This window comes from Syngnathus floridae, chromosome 19, assembly GCF_059516105.1.
Source record: "Syngnathus floridae isolate MCC-2025c chromosome 19, RoL_Sflo_1.0, whole genome shotgun sequence".
NCBI classification, from domain to species: Eukaryota; Metazoa; Chordata; class Actinopteri; order Syngnathiformes; family Syngnathidae; genus Syngnathus; species Syngnathus floridae.
In genome coordinates this window covers 2,060,259-2,074,290 of record NC_142431.1, presented here as the reverse complement: position 1 = coordinate 2,074,290, position 14,032 = coordinate 2,060,259, and the positions used below count along the sequence as shown (strand labels likewise).

Below are 14,032 nucleotides of genomic sequence, written 5' to 3'. Positions count from 1 at the left end.
GCTCACGTTGGGCTGCTTCCAACGAGCAGCTGTTGCTTTCAAATAAGCGGCGGTAGCCACCGGCCGCGTTCATCTTCCACGAGAAGAAAAGGCCTCAGGGTCCTGTCATTATAAAATGGCGACCTCGCCAAAATACTTCATTCGACGCATTTGTCATGAGCGCTAAGTAAAGCCAAAAATGTTGATGTCATGTATATTCTATGTCACTCCTGCCGCTGGGCAATTAAGGGAGATGAATGCTTGTTTCTGCAGTCATACTGGGCTCATTTGTCAAAATGTCTGACAGGATGTCAAATTTTAAACAGTAGGGTCAATGTCATATTTTTATATTATATTTATATTATTTTATATACTTATTATATTATGCTATATATTTTTTTATATTGATATCTAACTTGACAGTGCTCAGTGCTTTTCAAGCTATTTGATTCACTTCATTTAGCCAATCTTGCAAAAAAAAAAGAAACATTTGTTGATTAACTCCGCTAAAAGTGCCTTTAAGCCCCCCCCCCCCCCCCCCCCCCTTTTTTTTCTTCATCTCATCGTGGTGGTCTTTGTGGAATAAATGCGCCGATGACAAAGACTTTGGCCCGTGAGCGTCACCTCTGCTGCTGACCACATTAAGGTCTGATTAGATCGAGTCGGGCGATATTTTCCCAGAATCTGTCGGAGCACGTGTGATAGTTTGTCATGCGGGACGGTGAGCGTCAAGGTCCGTGCACGTGGCAAAAGACGTAACTTTTACAGCATAAAGGCCAAAAGGCCACGCTGGCTTGATTAAGTCCAGGCCCGGGCTGACTTTCCACACGTGCATTAGCTTCTTTCTGGCATGGCTGTGGAGCATTTAAGAGCACCTTTTTAATTCCAGATGATTAAAGAATGTGAACGCACGTCACGTTATTGAGAAGTGGGTCACCGTTTGGCCTGGAAAAAGTTAAGAAAGCTTAAATCATCACAGTGAAGCCTCTGACAGGCAGGAAATGTATTTAAAAGCCTCTGATTTGACAACAGATGTTTTACTTACAGCGCGAGTTCCGCATTTCGACATGTCGCCTCAACATTGTTATCGCTAATATTTAATTTATAATTTATTTGGAGTGGAATTGCTCCAAAACCTGCCTACAGGAAGAAAGCTATTTTGTTTTACTCACATCAACCTTACATTTATATTTCATTTATAGATATTTAGCATCATTAATATGCTTTTTTTAAATGTTCTTTTATTTTTTAATTTGTTTATATTCTCTTTTTTTTTAATGCCAGTGTCAATATTTTTTCCCCACTATATATTATATTATTTATTATATAATATAATAAATCACTTTTGTCAACTTGTAACAGAAATCCAAAAACAGAATGCTGCTAGCGAAGGACATTGGTTGCATGGTCCAAAAACACTTCCAAAGATTTAGCTGACTGGCTGCTAAAGACCACACACACATATTAAACATTCAAATTTGGGTTCATTAACAAAAGATGGCATTCGAACGTAGTTGGCACAGGAGCTGCGCCGATAAATACTGAAAATAGCTTTTGTGACATTTTTATGATTTTGTGTATGTGTGTGTGTGTTAACTATCATTGTGTTGGCTTTCAAGTGCACGAGAAGAAAAAAGGCATCTGGACCCCATTTAGGAAAGTTTCAGTTTTAGACATACCCGCCTCAACCCAAAACACAAAATATGATGAACCAAAAACCTCAAGGAACAATAAAACCAATCCAAATCTGGATATTATTAATTGCCCACTCTGATCTTACACTTGTAAAAAAAAAAAATCAGCGAGCGATGATCCAATTATTGTTTATTTTATCACGTCGTGCTCCAGGTGGTTTTCTTTTCTCGTCTATATTTGGGGGCACTCACATCGGAATATAAACAGAAAAAAAAAATGCATGTTCCGCACCATTTCAATCAAAAATGGAAAATGAGCCGTAGCTGAAAGTGATCATCTGTCAACCTTAAAGGTTCACTTGTGAAATTTCTTTCAGGGGCAGCGAACGCCAAACAAAACAAAGAGACGCTCAGGATTTCCAAGAAGCGACTTTGGACAGTAATTTTTTTTTTTGCTGACGGCAATTTTGATTCCCCCTCCCCAATTAAATTCTAAGAAAACTCACCTGAAATCTTTATATTAGTCACCACTATTGTCATTTGACAGATTTGACCTTCAAACCACCTCCACTTTTTTTTTTTTTTTTTGCCCCTCAAGCTTTTTGTCATCTTTTCCATGCCGACTAGTCCAACTTTTTTTTTCGTGCGGACATGTGTTTAGACAGACAGTTAAACACAGCAGACCGCAATAATGAAAAGTTTTTTTTTTTTAGCATGATCTCACTTAGTCTGTCAAGTGGGAGGCAGCAAAGAGGAACCTGTGCACGTTTTGGAAACGACCAGTCAATCCTTGAAGAAACAAAAGTGTACCTAATCTATTGTCCTATTGTGAACATGCCGCTTTGGATGCAAACATGTTTCTTTTTTTTTTATCTTGAAGTTTTGACTCCAAACCACGGTCTGTTCCATATTATCTTGAGATGCTTTTTGTGATTAGCCTTTGTATTGTATTTTTCTCATCTTTGTCAGCTCATACATCTTTTGCCTCCATTGTTTCACTGTTGGCTCAACTGTAGATTCTTTGACCGTTGGATAATTTCTTTTAAGGGCCAAGATGACGGCTCACGTGGACGCAAACTCAAACATGGACGAAAATTAACATTTGTATATTTGCGTACGTTTATTATTTTGCAAGTGAAGCTGACTGGAGGACTAATTGAGAGACGAAAAAAAATGCCGACGTCAACAGTTTTCTTGCTGTAAGTGACAAGAGGGAAAATATTTTCATGTGAGGTAACGGATGCTAGGTGACGGCGCTTTCAAGAACGGCCGTCAAGGACGTCGCCGACATCGAGCCAAGCCTGCCGCGTTAAAGGCCAAGCGTAACGACCTTGAAAATTTCCGCCCTTTTGACTCGCCACCAGATGCTATTCGCTTCTTTCGAGCCTCGTTCGCATGACACGTCTGCAGCCAAAGAGCTGCTGTGTCAAAAATAAATATATTAAATCTCCATTGCAAATCCAACAATTGGACCAATGCCAAATATGGGACGTATGGGATTTAGACTACAAAACACAAGTTGACAAACGTTGGCCCATGATTAGAAAATGACAACTATGTACAACTAAATATCCAGGTAAAAGCAAACCAGCCTAAACCCGAACGACCCCAAAGCCGCTCGTCTTTTATTACACGGCTGTCTGGAGGACATCCTTAAGTGTTGCATAACTGCAAAGACCTAACCAGCCGTGGTTACACCCTTCTATGAAGAGAAAAAAAAACCTCCTTTCTCTTTTGCTCAGAATATTCAAGACGGGCTTTGCCAAGGAAAACTGGTCCTCTGGTAGGATTCAAATTAACCGTAATTAACCACAACTCAACATCCAGACATGCTATGTATGGTTTGATGTTTTTTCTGTGATTTGCAATCAAAATAGCTGTCATATATATATAAATACAGAGTTCTTAGTATTAAAATTGTTTACATTTCAAGTAAGCAATTAATTATACACAAAGAAGAAAGACTGTTGTGTTTAGAGTAGAGCTCGTCAATCATTGATAGGAAAGTAAAAGGTATAATGCTGCCATCTAGTGGGCGAATGAAATACCGCAGGATTCCGTTGCCCTATACTGCAGTGATATTATTACCAACGCATATAACATCACAAATTGATCATGAAGTCCCAGTTCACATGTTGACTCTTGCCGAATTCAAAGCATCAAATGAGGCAGTCACTTGTGACGTCATCAAGTCTTTACACAAGCAGCTGCTAGTTAGTTAGAGGAAGTTGCATGCAAAGGAAGGAAATACGGCAAATTGACTCCAGCGTGCATCTTGACACTTGGGCAGTGCACACATACTCGGGATGCTCGCCATGACACTGCTATTGCTTCCTCTCATCATAGCAGGTAAGAAAAAAATAAATATATAGATATATAACTACAACTGAAGGCACCCCAACTCTCTTTTGCAGGCCTCAATGGTGACACGGGCAATTTGGAGCTCACGTTTCCGTGCAGCAATTCCGTGTGTTATCACTTTTGGAGATTCGGCAGAAAAACCCAGCGCATCGACGTTGTGATAGCAAGTAACGGACAGATGATGGAATCGACAGTAGACAACAACCAGGATATAAAATGTAGCAAGACGCTCCAACGTCTGACGGACGACACCATTGGCTTGCATTACTGCAAAATAACAGAGAACGCCTTCGTGCCGCAAAATGGTCAGTAAATCCACTTAAGCAAAATCTTGCAATTTTAGGAGAACAAAAACAAGAGTAACGTCTTCTTTTGTGGTTTCTTTAGAAGTTCCTGAGTTTAAAGTGGCGCCGGGCTTTAGCGTATCTTTCCAGTGCACTCTGGTGGACTTCTTGACGCTGAGCCATTGCTTCATCTCGCAACGGTCCAGGGTCCACTTGGTGTGGGTGGACCAAGATGGCCGGGAAGTCCGCGGCAACTCCAACTATCACATATCGCAAAAGTCCCAGTGCGACGTCACCTTGACTGTCACCTTGCAAGCTCCTGGGAGCGAGGCGTTCAGGTGCCAGGCTCGCGTGGGGGAATCGAAAATACTCTGGATTTCGGCGGAGATGCGAGTCCAAGTACCAGGTATGGACCGACGACTAACACAGAGCTCTTATTCTGATTCGACTAACACCATTTTGCCTGTTTAGTTCCCAAAATGAAGGGCAAGGGAAGAGGAAACTTCAATTTAGATGACGTAGAACCTCAGGGTATGGGATGAAGTCCACTCATTTTTTTTAAAAAGACTAAAATTGCCACAAAAGTAACTTTGACGCTGGCTTCCAGGCGGCAGCAGCTACCAAGTCGGCGTGATATTGGCGGTGGTGGCGTTGGCCGTGTTGACCGCCTTGGTTGCCATGTTTGTCGTGGTCAGGCGACGAAAAGCAGCGAGTAAGTAGTGACCAGAAGAGAAGGTCCTAACTTGCAACAAAAAATGGAGTTTGATGTTTTTGAATGATGATTTCAGACTTGTCCGTAGCCGCCAGTCCCACGCCAGTTCACAACCATGTAAGTTTAAGCCGGATACTTTCAAGTGGGGGCACGCTAACAAAGTTTCGTGTCGCCGCAGGTGGCGGACGACGTCATTTATGCCGATGTGGCCTTCCCCGTTGACGCAGATCGAATTTCTTTCACTCAGGGCCAAGATACGGAATACGCCTGCGTTCGCTACCGGTAGTCAACTTGTTTTTTTTCGTTTTTGGATTCATCAGGTTCTCTTGCCGTTTGAATGTACATAGCAGCTGTTAAAGTACCTTACGTTTATAAATAGTCTACCTCAACAAATACTACTTCCCCTTTTTTGTCAAACTATGTGACAAGAAAAAAGTGACTTCCTGTGAACATTCTGTTCTTTTTTTGGGGGGATTTTAAATGGATTTTTTCCCCCCTCAGAAATTTGTAACATTTAAGATTAAAACTGATTTTTGATTAAATTAAATGTAAAAAATTAAACATTTAAGATTAAAATTTAATTAAATTATGTTTAAATTGAAAAATTCACTCTTTTTTTTCCCCTCAAAAACACATGACTCTATTCTAATAAAAACAAACTTCTACAATTTTTTTTCCTTCCTGATTTTTGACTTTAGCTTGCATTGTCACACACACACACTGTGGTCACACGTGCACGCATACACTGTAACACACAGTCTCAGCAGGCAAGAGACTGCCGGAGCCGGTCCCAGCGTTGCCCGATTTGCATTTTAAATGCTTTTTTTTTTTTTTTTTTTTTTAGTCAGCCCACTACTGTGTTGTTCACAGTGCATCTCCACACCTAAGAGAGGTGTGTGTGTGTGTGCGTGCGTGACAGAACGATGCGAGTGGGGGTGTTGAGCAGATAAGACAAAAAAGTTTGCAAGGAGAGAAATTTGAAGAATATTATTTTAAATGTTTGTGCATATAGATTATTCTTAAGCTACTTAAATTTGGACTCACCTCATGGCAGCGGGCGGTTGGGAAGAAAGTGACACATTCGTCAAAATAGTCATTCCACTCCAAGTTGAAGTTTACTGTCAACCTAAACACAAAAAGAGTGTTACACTTTTTGTATTAAAACAACCACACATTTTTTAACAGATTTTTTTTTGTCATGTCAAAATGTCCTTGTCCACTGAACTTAATTTTTGTTCATGCACTTTTTGTGCGTCCCCCTCGCCTTGCGCAACAATTTCCCCATCGTCGTTTCAAAACCTTTTCGCGTGGGCCCTCCTCGTACAAAATGTGCAAGTCCTTTCGACATACACACACACCGCAACCATTCAAGGGTGGAAAAACTTACATGCATCATTTACTCACATTGTGAGGTGTGTCACGCCATCAGCTGATAAGGTCAAAGCCGCGAAGCCTGTCCGAGCCAGGCACCAGCGTGTCTGACGGGTCGGCGGGGGCCAAATGCTGCTGGCCCCTGCTGTGTGTGTGCGCGTGTCACTTCGCTGGGGGTGCGTGGAACAAAAGGGGCCTTGATGACCGAAATCCTGCAAGACAGAAGAGAGAGAGAGAGGGCAAAGGTGTTAAAGGAGCAGAGGCCGAGCTCCACGCCCAGTCTGAATACTTTCCTCTCCAATACGCAAACGGGATTCGCAGGCCGCTGGCCAGGCCTGACTTCAAGTCAGACTCTATTTAGCCATTTCCAGGTATAAAAAGTTCATATTTGGTCTATCATGAATTTGATACACACCTTTAAAAATGCATTCATATGCGCTCAGGCCTCAGGTAACGACCAATCACAGCTCAGCTTGCAAATGTTACGTGATTGGTCATTTCAAACAATCACCTGACTGCATTCAATTCTGCAAGCTAATTAATGTGGTTCTGTTAAGGCTTTTCAGAATTTGAAGAGAAATTATAATTATATTATAATCATGATGCACAAACTTTAAATTTCTTACATTCCATTTTCAGATTATTACTATATTTTTTTATAAAGTAAAATAGGTCCTATTTTTTTTAAATTAAAAACATTGCAAAAAAGTTTGTTATGGAATGGATTTATGCCATTTACTATATTCATTTAAATTGCAAAGCTAATAATGCACGTTTGTGCTTGATGGAGCACCATCAAAAATAAAAGCATGCCCAACGGGCGTAAAACTAAATGTTTGCACGGACAAAGCGACGCAAACAAAGTTGACAAATAACCTTGAACTGTTGACAAAATACTAACATATTCGTCCACGTATCCCCCCCCGCCCCCACCGGGCCTGTCCTTTTGTTAACACTTCACATTGAAGTTGACCCTGACTGCACCAACCAAGCGGAGGAGGAGGAGGAAAGAGGAAGGAGGAGCACTTTCTTCTCCGATGGACAATTTCCTGAGGAGCTTTCTTGGCTGCGCGTCATTGTCACCTTTTACGCACACGATGGAGTGAGGACGCTGCAGAGGGAGCAGACTTCTGAGCTAGCAAGGTTGCTTTTTTTTTTTTTTTTCCCATTTCCATTCCTCCGCGACGTCAAGTCACCAGCGCGATTCCGCAGGTTTGTTCCTTTGCGCGTGAAATGTTTGGTTGCTTTCGGGGCGTTTACCTTTGCGTTCGTAAAAGTTTGCAAAAATAGTTTGGATGGCGGTTGCACGCATTTTGCACGAGTCTCGTTTGAATGGAGTCATCGGGAACTAAAATCCGGACGTTCGTGACTTTTAAATGTCATTTATTTGATTCACTTTTGTGAGAAAAGTTACAAGACGAGCTACAACGTGCGCGCTTTCCATTTTGACTACCTGAGTAACCAAATATTATTCGCAGCTGTAATAAACCTTTTTTAAAAGTATTTTATCTTTTTTGTCGAGCTTTGCCTGCTTCTGCCATATGCCGACAGTCATGATTCAGCGGAACGAGGCGGTGCTGTCCATCCTGAGGGAGCTCCAGGAGGCCACGGAGAACTCAGGCTTGGACGCACTCATCCTGAAAGCCCTGGAGGTGGACCGGCTCCTGGCTCCCTTCCCGCTGCCCCGACTGCCCTGCCAGAACTTCCCCGAGTGGGTCGGCGTGGATGACGTGGCCCAGGGCCTGTACCCGCAGGACGCCCCTGCGGACCTCCTGCCGCTACGTTGCAAAGGAAAGGGCAACTTGCTGTTTGACGCCGCCAGCATGTTGCTAATAGGCAACAGCGGGCTGAGCTTGGAGCTACAGGTGAGCATCCAATACTGGAAGCAACAGTTGGCCACATTTAAATTTGAAATGAAACAGCTGTTCATTCTTTTGTTTTCCTTTCGCCCCGCTAGGTGAGGACAGTTGTGGAGATGGTCCTGTGGAAGAGGTACTACTTATCCGGGATGATCGACTCCAAGATGATGCTCCAGGCGGTCCGCTTCAGCCTCTGCGCCGAGGAGTCGGAGGCCATGCCCAACCTGTCGGCGAGTGTCCTGGAGGCCATCTTTGACGCCGACGTCAAGGCTTCGTGCTTCCCCGACTCGTACGCCAACATGTGGCACCTGTACGCGCTGGCGTCTGTGCTCCAGGTGAACATCTACTCCATCTACCCCATGTTCAACCACAAAATCCGATCCTACTTCAACCGGGTCATCCGGCCCAGGACTTGGTCCAAAGAGCGCGAGGCTCAAACCTTCCACATCATGTGGTCCGGCGAGTTGAAGTCAGGGACTTTGTTCCGACCCGATCACTTTGTGGCGCTGGTCCACTTGAGCGACTTTTCTTCGAGTAGTCTCAAAAGCAAGGAGCTCCTCAACCAAAACTCCAAGTTCTCATACCCGAGTCTGAAAGACAAGTACAACATCACCAAGAGGACCTTCTACCGCTGGAAGAGGCAGTCTCAGGAGCACTGTAAGAAATCCACAGCCCGCTACGAGGCCAAGTACTTCCTGCAGGCGTGCTACCTGGAAGGGAAGCTCATCCCGCTGCACCGGTTCAAGGAGTTCTTTCCGCAAATCTCCAGGTCTTCTTACTACAACTGGAAGCAGGAGCTCCTCAGGTCAGGCGGGACCCTCTCCACGCCCTCGTCCACGGGGGAGGTAAGTCCCGGCGAGAGCACGGAGCAGGAAGCCTGGTCCTCTCCCGAGCTCAGACAAGACGAGTCGGACCAACAAGACAGCGTGGCGGGCATGTTCGGCCTCAGTGTGGGGCCTCTGGATCTGGAGCGGGCCCAGAGCGTGGCCCACATGCAGCAAGCCAAACGTTGCTTGCAGAACTGCATCGCCACCAACGCCTCCTTTCCCTTCAGGGTCTTCAAGCGCAACTTCCCCGGCATCTCCAGGTCCACCTACTACAACTGGAGGCGAGAGGCCATGTTGTTCTTCGGAGGCTACAAAGCCAACAGCTCGGACAGCTCGGATGCCGACAAGAGTCCTAAAAGTATCTCTCCGGTCATGCGGAACATCGGAGAAGCGGCTCCGCGGTCCAAGATCTGCAGGCGTACGCACAGAAGCTTCCGTCTCGCCTACATGAGTAAGAAGCAACTCAGAGACTTTGCAAAACTGCTCGTCCAGAAGTCCAAGTTGTCCCTGGGCAAGTTCAAGCTCAGGTTCCCGACCTTGTCCCTCTGCTTCTTCTGGCTGTGGAGGAGCGGCAACACCAAGAGGATGTTGACCAAGGTCAACACCCCCGAGGTTGAAGAAACGCCGTTGAGCGTCATCAACGTGGCACACAAGGAGCTCCCGTGCGCTGAGATGACCTCGTATGTCGGTGGCTGCAGCACGGCTCCTCTGGACGTCCCGCATCTCCAACGAGCAACCCTGGCGTGCCCCCTGCCGGACAAGCTGGCCGTGGATGTGGTGGCTCTAGCCAACTTCAAAGCCAAGGCCAAGCTGTTCCTGCAGACGCGCTTTGAGGAGAAGTCCTTCCCCACCTTCAAGGAATTCCGCTCCCACTTCCCCTTCACCCCGCGCTCCACCTACTACATGTGGAAGCGGGCTCTGCACCACGGGGTGTCGCTGGTTCACGGCTGAAGCATTTGGAAAATTCTGTGACACTGGGACTGAGATGCGGGCCAGTCCAAAGCCAGCAGATCAAAGCTCGGAGTCTCGCTAGGCATCGTACCGGGCACCCTTTTCATCGTCGTATGCTTTTTGCATCTCGTTTGTAGGAGACAGGGTTCTTATTCTCTTTTTTTTTTTTTTTCTAATTCACCTATTTTGTATTTTTACTTCAACACTATGATGACTTGCACCAACCAACGCTGTGAATGTCCTATTTTGATCAAACGCACCTTTATGGTTATTCTGACGACGCTTGAATGTAAATGAATATTTTCTTTAGACTACCTAGTCTCGGTTACCTTTTATTAGCTCCTTTTTTTTTTTTTTGGGAGGTCCAGTGTTACATTAGTGTAAAAAAAATAAAAATAAAGTGCCACAGAGTTGCTGTTTTTATTTCCTGTCGGTGGGCAAAGCAATTTAACCTCATCAAATGAAAAAAACATTTGTTTTCGTTTTAGAGTGGACTAAAACGGGACGTGGCAGTATCGATGAGAGCCACTCATCATCTTTGTGTTATTCCCCTTACTGTTCATCTTATTGTGCTCATGTTAATGAAGGTAATGGTCAAGGGTGGGGACGAGCCGAGCGGGGTGGGGAAGTCCTAATTGTATGCAAGGGGGATCAAGGATGTGCAGATAAGACTCCTGAGGTTGTGTTTTTGTGAAGGGGGTTCGAGTCTAGAGAACGGGTGGGGGGTTGCCTCAGACACTTTGATCAAGGGATACCACCACTCACTTGTAAAGTGGAAAAGTCAACCTGGCTTTCTTACAGTGCTTGTTTATATCCCTTAAATTTGGATCGATATAAACGAGATTCTAAAAGTTGTTCATGAAACTAAATGAGATGAAGTTTTTCCTTCTGTGTTTTGGGCTTTAAAATTCAAGAGAAGAAAAAAATCAACCAATTAATTTCCATGAATTAAAATATTTTATCTGCATGGAATGTTGATGAGTTTTGTTTCCAACTTTTGTTTGAACAAAGCGACCTCGGCGAGCAGATTCTTAAGTGTGATGTGAGCAGCAGGCTACAATGTGGAATTAATGAGGGGTGGAAGGGTCTTGGGGGGATTTTGCATATGTGTGTGTGTGTGTTTACATCAGAGCAGAAAGTGAATTGGGAATAAAAGAATGTGGAGAGCCTTAATTGGTTTCCTCATTAAAGTTTTGATTGGAGAAAATGCTGCAAACGCGCGACAACAAAAGAGCAGCTTTCGGGTTATGTTCCCTAGTTGTTAATCATCTTTTCATAAGTGCGGGCTGCCTCGACGTGTTTACATTTTAATGACATGTAGTTTCACTTCTTGTCCACTAGATGTCAGTAGCGTGCTGTTAAAAAAGATGGCTGGAAAAGGCTGCAGATATTTTTCACCGGGTGCATTTAAATAAGAACATAAACAATTTTTTTCTGTTTTCAGAAGATGCCACAAAATGTCACCCTGGCAAATAAAAAAGTAGTGCTTTGGTGTTGCTATACAGACTTGTATTGGGATAACAAAAAGGGATTATGGCAAGTGTTGCAAAAACGAGTGAATTGTCAAGAGAGACCTTTTTACACTTTGTAGTAAGAAAGGCGGCGTATTGAGTTAAAGCCCGTTAGCGTATTGATCATGGAAAAAAAAAAAAAGAATTTAACGCCGGACACAGTGTGTACACAAAGTGCCCCGGAGGAGAGAATCATAGCACTGTCACTTGCCATCAAGTGTGTAATGTTTCACAAAAAGCCAAAGGGAGTTCGAAAGTGCTGCGTCTGATTGCATTTGCTCATCTGCCTTCTTTAAAAGGTCCCCGTCTGGGGATTTGAACCGCCCAAGTGTTGTTTTTGCACAACAAGTGAAACAGAGAGAGAAAAATGGAAGAAAAAAAAAGATGGCCGCCGATTTGGAATGAATGTGATGCCTCCTCACATTTACAGCTGTGTTTAAATCATGGAAAGTGGCTCTTCGGGGCAAGTCTTGACTTATCTCTCATGTTCTCCTAATCTGGATTCCCCTGCTTTCACCTCGATTAAAAAGCTGTAAAGGTTGAAGGAGGCGACACCATGTATGATGTATGACGGGATGTTCCCGCGCCCGCAGCGATGCCTTTCCCTTTCGTCCGGCACAGCGTCAGCCGGCGCGGAACACACACCCTCGGCCGATAATGATTAATGCGCCCGATACTCTCCTGACGGATAAGGCTTGCTTCCGATCGGACGTGCCGGCCGACTAGCGGGATTCGGGCGCTCGTCTGTTGCGAGGCCTCCTGCACTTTGTCTCTCAAGCTAATAAATCAAAGCGGAGTCAAGTTCGAGCCCACCGGGCGAAAGTTGCGTTTAATTTACACTTAACGGAAATCTCGTTGTCCTCGACACAACATTCGGAAAAGCGGCACACCATCGATCATCCAATACATAATAAACTGCTTTAAACATTGGGATTCTTTAAAGATAACTCGATAATGTTGCTGTTTTTCAATGTCAGCTTGGTTCAATTTTTTTTTCCTGCAGCTTTTTATCAAACGCAAAAGTTTCTGCTCATTTAGTGAGTTTCATGGAGAATTCTAATCCAGTATTTTCTTTGTTTACAGGAGGAATGTCGGAAGTGTTTGTGCCGCAGATGCCTCAAGGCATCGCTGTTTTTCAAACGACATTGCAGAAGTGGGTTGGGGGGCAATTTTGTGTCAGGAGACACTAAGAAACTGAATTTAAAATCTCCCTGTCATAGACTTGAGTAAATAAAAACCGATACCATACAAGCATTAACGTTCTGTATAGCACAATTGAGCTTTAGCCTCGCCTAGCACTGGAAGGCTAATCGTGTCCAACACAAACTAGAAATAGCATTCCTACAGAGATTTTTTTTTTTTCTTCATGGTCTAAAATGTTTCACTGGATAATTCAAAGCGAAATTGTCCGCCATCGGAAATGCAATGGGTGAATTGCTAAATATCTTCCAACAGCTGCACGCACACGGTCTGGAAAGTGTGCGGCACCCTCGAGGCCCGAGCGCTTCTCGCTAATTGCACATTTCATATTCAAGCGACGCTAAATGCAGACGCACGCTCCGGCTAAAGAGAAGCGTTCTGTAAGACACAGTTCATAAAAGATCAAGAAAGCCACTTGAATATTTCATGCTCATCTTCTTCGCTGCAGCCGGCGGGATGTGACTCAGCACAAAAAAGCCGCCGTCGATTCCGACGCAAACGGCAAACTAACGCGCGGCGGTTTATTCCGCTAGTCAATTGACGAGAAAGGGATTAATATCTTTATGATTCCAGGAGAGTTTGAAGCTCCCCCGGCAAGTCGATACATTGATCCCGGATTTGACGGCGCGCTCGGATGCACTGGCGGCGGGCGGATCAATCCGGTCGCCAATTTACATTCAAAAAGTAGTTTCTTGTTAGGAAACAATTTGGGAGACGGCTCTATCTCCGGTGGCACGGCAAATCAAAAAGTAGCATACAAAGATGCAGCAAGAGACCCCCCCCCCCCACCCCCTGGGGCGTCAATACTTGTTCCCAAAAACCAAAACCACGCTTCAGGCTGCTCTAATTGGCAATCAATGCGCCGCCATGGAAAAGCTTCTTTTCCGTTTGTTTTTGTGCAAACGTATTTGCCAGCGAGGCACGGCGGCAAATGAGGATTATATTCAAGTGTTTTGATACCCCAAAATAATTCACGTTGCGGCGTTTTAGCACAAACAAGCGGCGCTCTTTGATGGGAGTCGAATCCCTAAAGTGGGCGGTTTGGATCGGGCCTCGCTCGACATGCGGCGTTTCATCCGATGAACACGCGGAATTAAACGCAAGGGCTTGTCGGAAAGACGCCCCGGTGTGTCTGTATTTCCAACACTTTCCGGGATCACGCCGTAAATTGGCAGATAAATCGTTACGGTGCGACCGACCGATGTTTTTTCAAATGAGTACGCGGAAGCCTTGATAGGAAGGAGCTTTCGCCGCCGACGTCGGCTAGCTTAGCGGCGGCGCGAATCTGGAGCCGAGCGTCAGGGGTCCCGGGTGCACGGCTTAGGAGCATCATGCTGCCGGGG

General features: G+C 44.7%; 3 protein-coding genes across 7 annotated transcripts in view; 2 read left to right on the top strand and 1 right to left on the bottom strand.

Annotated features, from left to right (window-relative positions):
• otofa (otoferlin a) overlaps window positions 1-14,032 on the bottom strand; it is a 127,755-nt gene that overhangs the window by 37,485 nt on the left and 76,238 nt on the right. For all 4 annotated transcript variants that reach the window (XM_088362072.1, XM_088362075.1, XM_088362073.1 and 1 more), the window contains exons 10-11: window positions 6,375-6,553; window positions 6,015-6,096 (exon numbers count right to left, since the gene is read on the bottom strand). The gene's annotated coding sequence lies outside the window, so the exon portion shown is untranslated. The remainder of the gene's footprint in view (window positions 1-6,014; window positions 6,097-6,374; window positions 6,554-14,032) is intronic.
• LOC148381539 (uncharacterized) lies at window positions 3,808-5,642 on the top strand. The gene is made up of 7 exons (XM_088362106.1): window positions 3,808-3,962; window positions 4,028-4,279; window positions 4,362-4,664; window positions 4,730-4,789; window positions 4,866-4,970; window positions 5,047-5,087; window positions 5,149-5,642. The coding sequence occupies exons 1-7, from the start codon at window positions 3,920-3,922 to the stop codon at window positions 5,254-5,256; spliced, it is 912 nt and encodes a 303-aa protein (XP_088218232.1). The 5' UTR covers window positions 3,808-3,919; the 3' UTR covers window positions 5,257-5,642.
• Window positions 7,319-10,903, top strand: vrtn (vertebrae development associated). 2 transcript variants are annotated; one of them, XM_088362092.1, is made up of 3 exons: window positions 7,319-7,484; window positions 7,893-8,206; window positions 8,299-10,903. In XM_088362092.1, exons 2-3 carry the CDS (start codon window positions 7,895-7,897, stop codon window positions 9,976-9,978), a joined length of 1,992 nt encoding a protein of 663 aa, XP_088218218.1. In that variant the 5' UTR covers window positions 7,319-7,484; window positions 7,893-7,894; the 3' UTR covers window positions 9,979-10,903. The 2 variants fall into 2 exon arrangements, with proteins under 2 accessions (XP_088218218.1, XP_088218217.1); XM_088362091.1 differs by having other exon boundaries at window positions 7,319-7,553.

Coding starts and splice junctions, on each gene's coding strand:
- LOC148381539 (XM_088362106.1), top strand. CDS start 3,920: ATGCTCGCCATGACACTGCTATTGCTTCCTCTCATCATAGCAG. Junction 3,963..4,027: donor GCTTCCTCTCATCATAGCAG/GTAAGAAAAAAA, acceptor TCTCTTTTGCAG/GCCTCAATGGTGACACGGGC. Junction 5,088..5,148: donor CCACGCCAGTTCACAACCAT/GTAAGTTTAAGC, acceptor GTGTCGCCGCAG/GTGGCGGACGACGTCATTTA.
- vrtn (XM_088362092.1), top strand. CDS start 7,895: ATGATTCAGCGGAACGAGGCGGTGCTGTCCATCCTGAGGGAGCTCCAG. Junction 8,207..8,298: donor GGCTGAGCTTGGAGCTACAG/GTGAGCATCCAA, acceptor TCGCCCCGCTAG/GTGAGGACAGTTGTGGAGAT.